The sequence below is a fragment of the Bison bison genome, unplaced genomic scaffold (assembly GCF_000754665.1).
Source record: "Bison bison bison isolate TAMUID 2011002044 unplaced genomic scaffold, Bison_UMD1.0 scf7180017864307, whole genome shotgun sequence".
In the NCBI taxonomy this organism is placed as follows: domain Eukaryota; kingdom Metazoa; phylum Chordata; class Mammalia; order Artiodactyla; family Bovidae; genus Bison; species Bison bison.
Genome location: NW_011494879.1, coordinates 4807026 through 4819028, shown reverse-complemented (window position 1 = coordinate 4819028; position 12003 = coordinate 4807026). Strand labels below are relative to the sequence as shown.

Here is a 12003-nt window from a genome sequence, read left to right as displayed (position 1 = left end):
TTTTTTGAAAATAAGTCTTCATAGACATAATGGCATGCTCTTGATCATTTGGATCATGACTGTAATTTTTATTTTATCTAAAAGCAAAGTAATAAATATATATAATCCCTGTTTTTAGGAGTGTCTTCAGTTGCAGGAAAGGAAATAGGTTTACTGTTGGTAACTTCAGCAGTCACAAGTAGAGATAAAACCAGTCATACTTACATTTGAATCTAAACTAAAGGATATGCTTCGGTTTAAGGCGTTATCCTTCTGATTGTGTTTATTATGTCATATTTTAGTCAGCTTACTTTCTGTTTTTCACATACCTGATAATATGTTTTTGCTATTGCTGTTGCTCAGATGCCCAGTCGTGTCCAACTCTTTGTGACCACATAGATTGTAGCCCACCAGGCTCGGTCCATGGGATTCTCCCAGCAAGAATACTGGAGTGGGTTGCCATTTCCTACTCCAGGGGATCTTCCTGACCCAGGGATTAAACGCAGATCTTTTACGTCTCCTGCATTGGCAGGTGGATTCTGGGAAGCTCCAGATGTATGTTGGGGGAGGTTAATTAGTTGAGGAATTCTTTGAGGACTAGTTAGGAAATAACAAGGGACCGTGAAAATTATGTAAGCTTACCTGTCACTACTTCATACTTGACTGTTTGCAGAAAAGAGGCTGCTTGACTAATGATTGTTCTGGATAATTTTTTTTTAAACCTTGACTTTTAGTTGTCATTTACTTTGGTGGACGGAGGGAAGGAGAGAGTTGGAATTGGGCCTGGGTCCTCAGTACTAGATTGGCAAGACATATCGGCTATTTGGAGCTCCTCCTCAAATTGATGTTTGTGAACCCACCTGAGCTGCCAGAGCAAACCACTAAAGCTCTACCTGTGAGGTGAGTTGGTCCCTTTGACAGAAGTAATTTTTAATAAAATGAAGCAAATGAAAGTTGATAATGCATCTTTTCTCATGTTTTTTTAAGAGACCAAAAAAAAAAAAACATTGGTCCTTTAAACTTTTTTAACGTGAGAAATAAAACAAAAATGCCCTGGTCAAATACACTTGGAAAACTCTTCATATTACATCTCCCTCTTGTATATTACAGATCAGAGACACCTTTTCATAAAAAATTATATTTAACTTTGATTTGCCAGATTTTATTTGAGTGAAGCTCCACATTCCCCCCTTATGATACTTGTTACCATCCTTTGGACAAATCAGTAAAGAGTACTGGGTCTAGGATGGAGTCCTGGAACTTCTTGACATCAGGGTGTGGCCTTGGCAACTCAGCATGTGCTCTGAGCTGTTCTTTCCTCACCTGTGGATATGTATTTATCCATTCCTCTAAAGTTATCATCATATCAAATGATAATGATATCGTTACCAGGTATGATGATAATGGGAAGGTAAGCAAACAGTTCAGAAAAGATGAGAAACTTGTAAGTCAAAGAGTAAAGGCAATCCGGAGGGCCCCAGAGGAAAGTAAAATGGAAAAAAAGGTTAAAGAACTGAAAGCAAAAGGAATTCAACAGAAATTAGTAAAATAATTAAATATGCAAAGATTAAGAATTTAGAAATTATTGTAAGATAAAATATGTGTAAGTTAAGCTGAAAGTGAATGGACCAAACCTGGTAAGACATCAAAACTATGAGAGGAAGATAAAAATAAAACAGGTAAATAAATGGTATATAGGATTAAATGTTAAGAAAAGGATTTAAAATGAGAAGTTAAAATGAAAAACATAAAAAGAAAACATACAGAGTAGAATAAAAAAAGTTGGGGAAGATATTTTTAAATAAATTAAAAGCATTTAAAATTAATGAGATCATTATCTTTTAAAAAGTTAGAACAACTAAAATAGCATTGATTTAATTAAGACCAGGCATACATAGAGTACACTGTGATCCTGGATTGTATTTTGAAAGCAATGCCTGTTTATACGGTTAAGATGGGAGTTTAGCAGTAGAAAGGAATAAAGGAACTAATGCAGAAGTAATACCCATTCAGAGGCTCAAAATGCAAATAATTCAGTTATTTCACAGAACAACTAGGGAAAGAATATAATTTCTTTCTCAACCCCTGGTAGATGAGTAAGCTATAAATAGGACGTTCTGAAGCTTGAGTTTTTAAATGACATTACGTTCTTAATTACTATTTTCTCAAGGTTCTAATCTCTTCAGTTGGCGTTTGCAGAATGTCCTTTGTGCGGCTTTTTCTGACTGATGTGGGGCGCCACTGTTGAATTGTTGTGTCATGAGGTCTGGGGAGATGTCTGGCTCCTTTGTCTAGGTTCTGTCATGACCTTTTCCCTTTTCTGCTTTTAGTCAGAATTGCTTCATATAACTCTACTAATTTAACTTTTGTTACTGTCTTTTCCTAAGAAAAGAATATAAGCTGTTAGAAATGGAAGATACCTAATTACAAATAGAATTTTAAAAACAATGTTTTGACAGAGACAGGAAGGAAACAGGAGCTACGTGATAGACATAATGTATGTTGAAACTGTTTCTTTAGGTAGCGGCATAACATTTTCTTTCCCCTTTCCCCAAGGTTTTTGTTTACAGATTATAATAGACTGTCCAGCGTAGGTGGGGAAACTTCAATGGCTGAAATGATCGCCACCCTCTCAGATGCTTGTGAAAGAGAGTTTGGCTTTTTGGCAACCAGGCTTTTCCGAGTGTTCAAGACTGAAGATACGCAGGGTAGGACCTTCTTCTCTTCTTACTGTATATGGAGTGGTTGAGGATGGGATGGACAAAATGCTTGGAAACATGAACAGCAGGTTCGTCATATGCTGTCACTGTAATGATTGGGGTTTTCTGGATGCTTGAGATGTTAAAACCATTTGTCGTGTTTTACAGGTAAAAAGAAATGGAAAAAAACGTGTTGTCTCCCATCTTTTGTCATCTTCCTTTTCATCTTTGGCTGCATTATTGCTGCAATTACTCTTCTGGCTATATTCAGAGTTGACCCGAAGCATATGACAGTGAATGCTGTCCTCATATCAATTGCGTCCATAGTGGGGTTGGCGTTTGTGCTGAACTGTCGAACATGGTGGCAGGTGCTGGATTCACTTCTGAATTCTCAAAGGAAACGCCTCCATAATGCTGCCTCCAAACTGCACAAACTGAAAAGTGAAGGATTCATGAAAGTAAGCACACTTTGCTTGTTAGAAAATAATTCTGGGGATTCTCTGGCGGTCCAGTGGTTAGGACTCTGCTTTCACTACCAAGGGCCCAGGTTTGATCCCTGGTCAGGGAACTAAGATCCCACAAGCTGTGTGGTGCAACCAAAATAAAAAAAAAAAAAAAAGAAAATAGTCCTAATGTGAATATGCTCTCATGATCATCATCACTGGGGCTTTTAGGGAGTCTGTTTTCTAACTGTTAGAGAATTGCACTTGTTTTTAGTTTTAATCCAGATTTTTCCTATGAAAAATGCATGTGTAGTGTGGAAAAAGTTTTAACAGTAATGTCTTTTTATAAAATCGACTTTTATAAGATCCTCGTAGAGTTAACTATAGCTTCAGTACTTTGGCCCCCAGATGTGAAGAGCCAGTTCATTGGAAAACAGCCTGGTGCTGGGAAAGATTGAAGGCAAAGAAGGAGACGGCAGAGGATGAGATGGTTAGATAGCGTCACTGACTCAATGGATATGAATTTGAGCAAACTTGAGGAGATAGTGGAAGACAGAGGAGCCTGGTGTGCTGCAGTCCGTGGGGTCGCAAAGAGTCGGACGCAACTTAGCAGCTAAATAGCAACAGCAAAGAATTAGCAGATTATCCCTCAGGTGGTAGTTATTACCTAATGTTTAGGTTGCTCTGCAGCCTGGTAGAGTAGACAAATGGAACCACCAAAACCTAGAAGATAGGAATGTACTTTTAGAGTAAAAAAGGACTTTATACAATTATCCACAGCCCTTTCCTTTGATCAAGGTCACATGTCATCAGGAAGCCAGTTGTGGTGTGGCATGTAGACCATTTGGATTTGCATTCTAATCTGTCTTCTGACCTTCAGAGCATGTGATCTTGGCATGTAAGTCACTTCAGCCAAGTTTGTCCTTTTAAAATGGATATGACGTTGTCTACCTCTTTGTAAGAAATGCTTTAATTTAGATGAAGGCACTTTGTAAATGGTGACACATTCACTACAGTTCCACTAAGTGGAACCACAGCTGGCAGCAAGCACTTGGGGTTTCTTTTCTCCTAGTAGGCGACTTTCAGGCTCTTTAAGAGAGGTACTTAAGTTTCTCGAATCTTTAGCGCAGTGTATCCTTTCTTTTGCACAGGTTCTTAAGTGTGAAGTGGAATTGATGGCCAGGATGGCAAAAACCATTGACAGCTTCACTCAGAATCAGACAAGGCTGGTGGTTATCATCGATGGGTTAGATGCCTGTGAGCAGGACAAAGTACTCCAGATGCTGGACACTGTACGTCTTAACCGTCTTGAAACTTTTAACTGTCACATATGTGGCAGCTGAGAGGAACAGCTTCGTGAATATTTCAAGTGGAATTTGAATACTGTTTTTTCTTTTATAGAAACAACTGTGTGTTTTATGCAGAAACAGCAGAAGTTTCATTCCAAGCAGATTTAACCAATTTTAGGTTAATGGCAGTGTGAGGGGAAATGTGAGTAGGGGGGTCTCTAAAGTCCAGGGTGTGACTCCAGCGTTTCTCTACAGATGGTTATGGTCAGAATATAGATAGGGGTGGGGAAACCACAGAATTTGTGGAGTTTTTGTTAAAAAGTAAGAAAGGTTTGTGGCTTTCTGTAAGGTCTGGTATAAGCAGCGGTGTGTGCCTGTGGTCAGAGACTAGTGTGTGCAGTTCACTGTGTCTGCTTGTATTTCTCATGTGTGTGGATCTTACTAGACCAGTGTGTGCAGTGCACCGTGTCTGCTCAGGAGTACTTCATGAGTGTTTCTCATGTGTGTTGCTCTTACAGTGCATCATGTGTGCTCATGAGTATTTCTCATGTTTGTGGATCTTACTTCTTACGTAGATCTGAGTGTCTCAAAGTAGGACAGGACTAGTTGTTTCCTTCAGAGATTCTATCACTGTCAAATGTTAAATTGTCAGGTGGTGAAAAAACAGATTGAAACTTCAATAAAATTTGTTTTCACATAGAATAACATTTGAATGAAAAGGAAATGCTATTTTAAAATGTAGTCACAAAGGCTAACACAGATTTTGAAGAGAGGTTTTATTACTTTGGATAATTTTTTTATTGTGATTTTACATTTCTTCTACCACAGGTCCGAGTTCTGTTTTCAAAAGGCCCATTCATTGCCATTTTTGCAAGTGATCCACATATTATCATAAAGGCAATTAATCAGAACCTCAATAGTGTGCTTCGTGACTCAAACATCAATGGACATGACTATATGCGCAATATAGTTCATCTGCCCGTTTTCCTCAACAGCCGGGGACTAAGCAGTGCAAGAAAATTTCTTGTAACTTCAACAACTAATGGAGATGTTCCATGCTCGGATAATACAGGTAAAGATCAAGTTCCTCGGATACTTTGGGTTTGAAGTGGTTCCATAGTTTTTCATTTTGCATCTCCTCTTACCTTGGAAAGTATTGTTCAAATTTCACAACTCTTTAAGTATCATTTACAGCAGAGTTTCAGGACAAATGGTGCTTTCTTGATAAACTCTTTTAGGGATGCAGGAAGATGCTGACAGAAGAGTTTCACAAAACAGCCTTGGAGAGATGACAAAACTTGGTAGCAAGACGGCCCTCAATAGACGGGTAAGATAGTGTATGTTTTGAGCCATTTGTTTGTATTGCTGTTGTTTAAGTAAAACCAAGGTAAGGCCACTTATTTATTTTATAAATACTGCATTGAGCTCATAAAGTATATTTTATCATTGGTGGTTTTTCAGGGAATGTCTGAACCTGGAGCCATAATAACTGTAAATTATATAGGAGTGCCCGGTCTCTCCCAGCCTGCTCTCAACCCAGGTCCCACTCCAGACCAGTTAAATCAGAACCTCTGAGAGTGAGATTTGAAAGCTGCCCAGGTGATGTCACTGGGGGCAGAGAACCGTTAGGTTCATCCCAGGTCAGGTTGTGCTTGTCCCAGGGGCCATTGTCAGCACAGCTGTAAGGGGGAGAGGCTTGTGGTGTGGGAACCAGTCTTTGCTGTGTTGTCCTGCTGACCTCCTGCCCTAATGTTTGTGAGGTGTGCGCTCTTTTTTTCTATCCCCACGTAGTGACCTTGTGTGCCTTTCCCAGTCTGTTGGTTGTCTCCTGGGAGACACTAGTTTCCCTGCCCTGCCCTATCCTAGGAGCCTTTTGTAAAGAACTGGGGCTATTATAAGACAGGAGATATACCTTTGCAGGTAAGTGATGGTAACAATGCTGCTTATGGATGGCGAGCTTGGGCTAGCATTGGTGATATTTTCCACTACCCGCCCTGCCCCCCCAGTTTGCAAATCTTTAATTGGGACATTTTACATTTTAAAAACTGTCTTCAGGTATTTTGATTTTATGCCTTTACCATGTACAAGTATGGATGCAGAAATAATATTATGAAGGATAATTGACAACTCTAAATTAAGAGTGGGGTATGAGTTGCCATTTAGAATTTCTGTCCTGGGAGCCTGGACCCTTGGGTTCCCCTGTCTTGTGACCTTAGATGAGAACCACCCTCGTTGTGCCTGCTTCTCCTGATTGGATGGGATCCCCACCCAGTAGAGAGCCTTTCATTCTTACTAGACATGAGGATACAGCAGCTGTGCCCTTTCGGTAACTGTCACGTTTGAAAATAACCTAAAAATCAAAATGCTGAATCCTTAAATCTGTGCAAGGGGTTATTTGCTTTATTATCAGAGTTCCTATAGATACCGAGCTCCCATAAGAGTTTGAATTGAATTTTCTTTATACAGTTCAGCTTATTTATATTTTTCAAGGCATTGAGCTTTCTCTGATTCTACAACTATAAATCAGGTACACCCAAAGCTAAACTATAGTCTCTGATGCATTTGCTAGAAATACTTACTTTAGAGATCAGTATATATTCTACTTCAGGGAGTAGTAATAATACTTTTTGTACTATTTTATCTTCCTCTTTGACTGAAATTTTGGATTGTTTTTGTTGTTGACATAGACATGTATTAACTTCTCAAAAGAGCCTCAGGCTCTCAGGGTTGAAGTGAGGGCTCACGCTCACTGATGCTACCCCGTTTCAGGACACTTACCGAAGAAGGCAGATGCAGCGCACGATTACCCGGCAGATGTCCTTCGACCTCACGAAACTGCTGGTTACGGAGGACTGGTTCAGTGACATAAGCCCGCAGACCATGAGGAGACTGCTCAACATTGTTTCTGTGACAGGTGAGTTTCCTTGTCTTAGTGTTGTGTGGTAGACAGTAAGGTGCAATATGCCGGCTACCGGCATAGCTCAACTGGAATTCTATCACTGCCAGTAGCCAGCGTGAGGAACTCCGCCCATGACAAAGGTCATGAGGAAGGAGGCTCGGCATACGCAAAGGCGGGATCGAGCTTCAGGAGTCCCCCTGGAAATTCTCGAGCATATACCCCCAAAACCAGAGTCTGCCTACTTTCTGCTTTGTGCTTTCACCTACACCTCTGACTTTACGGGGGGCTGTCCCCCACTACCTCTCTCTGAAAAAAGAGTTAGCTTACAGCTCCAGTTAATAATTCCTGGGTGTGACAGTGTTTAACCTACAAACTCCTTTGGAAATCCTCTAGCCTGCCTGAATAGGTTTTTCCGGCCACATGTGATTGTTCAGAGCCTCCCAACTGTGAGAGGCAGGAGATGTTCTAAACTGTCTAAATACAGATTCCTTTGAGCAGTTAAAAGATTGATTAGAAATTGTATTGGTGAAGGGATTTTCACTTGTTGGGCCAATGTTTGCTGCTAAGTCTCCATATCCCTTACCTGCTGTGTCCCTGGCAGTGTATTGATTAATATAATTGGTGTAAGTAGTAGCTTTAATGTTTGTAACCTGGGACCCTTGAGTTAATTCTTTTTCTTGTTATAGCCCACCACACCTTTGCTCTGTAGGAATGCAACTTTATCTAATGCTTTTGGAGGGTGGCTCCTGACCAATCACCTTTAGAGAAAAATAAGTTTTCAGAAGAAAAGGTCTTAAAATGTTAACAGGCCTCTGGGCCAGAAGATGATGCAAATCACCTAAGCTTTTGCATATGATAAGTTTGCAGGAAGAAAGCCTGGTTTGCTGCAAGACTCTACCCCTTCCCCCATTATCCTCTATGCATAATTTAAGGTATAAAAACTACTTTGAAAAATAAAGTGCGGGCCTTGTTCACCGAAACTTGGTCTCCCCATGTTGTTCTTTCTCTTACCTTCTGGCTGAATTATTCAGCCTCTTTTCTCCACTGAATTTCCTCACTGAGCTATCCTTATTTCAGCCTCTTTTCTCCACTGAATTTCCTCACTGAGCTATCCTCATTCTATTACTCTTTATATCCTTAATTAACATTTAATTAAGCAGTTGTTTCCTGATCTTCGCCTACGCCGTCTCTCCTTCGAATACCCTGGATCAGCCGGGGCTGGTCCCCGGCAGTGCAACATCAACAGAGCAATTCCCTTCCAGAAACAAAAGGATGGACTGTGTTTATACACTGCCAAACACCAGTTTTATTTTGCATTGTGTGTCTAATAAAACCAGTGTTGGTTTCGATAGTGAAAATCGACTGTCAGTGGTCTACTGTTATTTTAAAATTTGATGATTTAAAAATTTCACCTCAGGTTTAATTTTTCTCTTTGTATAAAAATAATTTTATGCTAATTTGTATAACTATAATTAATTTATAATTGAAAATGTTGAAGTTCAGATTTTTACATGCTGCTATTCTGCTTTAATTTTCAAATTACATTTTTTTTTCTTTTTTTTTAATGTGTTAAATGATATACACTTAAAATTTACCATCTTAACCAGGGTCCATTTGGGTGGTATTAAATACTTTCACTATTTGTGTAACCTTCACCACCATCCATCTCCATAATGCATTCCATCCCATTAAACTGAAACTCTATACTCATCCCCCTGGTCCTCTCCTAGCAGGCATATAGATATTAGTTGTGAATTTGTAGTGTAAGTTAAGTGGCAAATTAAAAAACAGTGGAAGTTGGTTATTTGTGAATATACAGAATGGTTGGCTTAACATAACGTTACATACCTATTAATTCTAAAATGTTTTTGTATTCTTTAAAGGACGATTACTGAGAGCCAACCAGATAAGTTTCAACTGGGATAGGCTTGCTAGCTGGATCAACCTAACTGAGCAGTGGCCGTACAGAACTTCATGGCTCATATTGTATTTGGAAGAGACCGAAGGTATCCCAGATCAAATGACGTTAAAAACCATCTATGAAAGGTACTTTATCTGACCTTTTTATATTTAAATTTGTTTTAAATTGAGTTGACTCTTAAGAAAAAATGCATACAAAGCAAAATGAATGCAAAATAATATGTATAAAATGTAGAGTTCTGAGGTTAATCATTTTCGTTAGTAATTCTTCCATTATAATTTCAGAGTTGTGTTAGCACAGGTATATATCCCATCATGTAAAATTTACAGCTTTATTTGGATAGATTCTTTCTTGTGTAACCTATATGATAAAAGATGTTTAATAGTCCTATTAAATTTATGTATTTAAATATACAAAAGGCAAACCTTAAAACATTGTTTATCGTCCATTTTATTTTTTATTCTAAGTGTCTTTTATTTTTTATTCTAAGTGTCTTGATAGAATATTGAGGAGGTCACATTTTCCAAATCATTAGTGCAAGTGTTTTCACAGCTTTGTATCTGGAAGACCCAGGGAACTGTGAATACGGGCTGGTAAACGTGCTTTGCACTAAACAGTAAAGGAATTTATTGTTCTTTTATAGTCATTGGAAGTACTTTTAAAATCTACTTCTGATAAAGAAATTGATTCAGTTTTTTCTGGGAAAACACAGTCAAGGCTCAGTGTAGTGTCAAGTATGTCAGGTTTTAAGAGTACCACTTTCTTGTCAAATTCACAAACAAAATTATAATCCTCTTTGTTTACCAGAATACTTAATACCTTCATAGCTTTCAATTACAACTCTAAATAAAAATATCTCTTAGGAAAAAATGCAATTCAAGGGAGCTATGCAATTGTATAAAACTTAGTGTAATTGAAGCATTATTTTGAACATGTAAATGAAATAGTAAACCTGACCAACCATTCAGTGTAGAGTTTCTATATTTAACTTTTAAGATTGTAAATAGTTTATCCTTGAGTATTATCAGCATATGGTTTTCATTATTTTCCAATCCCCATTTTTCATGTACATATTTTGTCTAATATTTTTAGGTAAATAACTGATTTTAGAATATAGAGGATGGTTGTAGTATTTGTCTACACACTTGAGCTCTTGAGGTTATATGTTCAATTTATGCAACATTAATCATTGTAAACTGTGTGGGCTGTGTGAAGTAGGTGTTCCAGTAGATGGCAGTGGTCCACAGCTGCCAGGGGCCTGCAGAGCAGTGTTACTGGATGCATCTGCTCTTTGATATCTTAGAACTCCTCTTTTTATTATGAGATACATGATTGGTTTTTTCCTTGGTTGTGTAGTAGACTGTTGTTTTGTTTCATGAATAAACATTTGCATCGTAACAGGTGCTGCATAATGAATATTTGCTGGATGAGCACAGTTTTAGGTTTTGGTGCAGAACAGGACTCAAGTCAATCCCTTCACCTTCATATAATTGAACGTGATGCCTAGAAGTTTCCTGTGTCTCAGGAGTACAAAAGCATTGACAGTGTTTCACGTTCTAAGGGCTGTGTGCTCAGCCCTTGGCCCCATGTGTGGTCTGTGAAGAGGGTGAGACTTGGTGAGAAAGTCTGTGTCCTCAGGAAATAGAAGCAGGAGAGATGTAAAAATATCAAAAGATTTTTAAAACTCTCAGAAAAATTCATGATTCAGTTTAATCAAAAAAAGCTTATTAAGTGTCTGCTGGGCCCTGCTGCCAATACTGGAAATACAATGGTGAACAAGTAAGTATGTATTTACTTTTTCACCCAGCAATCCCACTGTGGAAATTTACTCTAAACACACACCTCCACAGTGATAAAATACTTATACATTATTGTGACCTTATTTATTTATTGTGACCTTATCTGTAGCACCATAACTTAACTGCATGTTTTTAGAAACACTAGTTGAATAAATAATGGCACATCTACCATAATAGAGTGTTTTGTAACTGTAGAAAATGAGAAAAAAACTATGATTTGATATGGAGAAATTTTAAGGATACATTAGTAAGTGAAAACTGCAAAATGTGAGAGTGTATAACATGCTCTATTTGTGTAAGAAAGAAGGGAGAGTAAGGATATCTACATATAAATATGTAAATATGTATTATTTTTTGTGAAAAAATAAAACAACCTACAGGAAGGAAAAAACAAACTAATAAAAACGTTTACCCGAAGAGGATGCTTAGATGGGGAATGAGATGTACTCTGAATGTGTATTTTTATATGGTTTGCCTTTCATATATTAAAAAAACTAATTCAAAAAGGATAGAAAAAAGCAAACCCTAATATTGAATATAAACAGGAAGAATTGATGCTAATGGTATATGAAATTGATAGTATAACCACACAGAAAAATATTAATACAAACACCTTGGAACTCAGTTTTCTCTTGACTCTTTATTCTTAGTAGAATATACTGAGGACAAAATTAGCTACAACGAAATCTTGAACTTAGTAGGTTTATTGTTGCTAATTGTATTATTGTACTCCTGAAGTCCTTTTGCATGTATTGTAAGATAGAGTAAATGAATGAATAAATTGCTATTCTTGGAAGCCAGTGTTTTCTCTTTGGGAGAAGGGAATACCAATATTGAATGGAAAAAATCAGGAAGAGCACTGTGATATTAGATTGGATTTTGTTGTTGTTAGGTCACTAGGTCGTGTCTGACTCTGTGACCTCATGGACTGCAGTGCACCAGGCTTCCCTGTCCATTATGTCCTGTAGTTTGCT

General features: G+C 38.0%; 1 protein-coding gene across 1 annotated transcript in view; it reads left to right on the top strand.

The window, feature by feature from the left end:
• The window catches only part of KIDINS220 (kinase D-interacting substrate, 220kDa), a 93273-nt gene that overhangs the window by 36881 nt on the left and 44389 nt on the right, over positions 1–12003 (top strand). The window contains 8 exon segments of the mRNA XM_010852041.1: positions 714–879; positions 2536–2687; positions 2847–3136; positions 4273–4413; positions 5239–5482; positions 5649–5737; positions 7180–7324; positions 9193–9355. Coding sequence (XP_010850343.1) covers positions 714–879; positions 2536–2687; positions 2847–3136; positions 4273–4413; positions 5239–5482; positions 5649–5737; positions 7180–7324; positions 9193–9355 — 1390 coding nt within the window.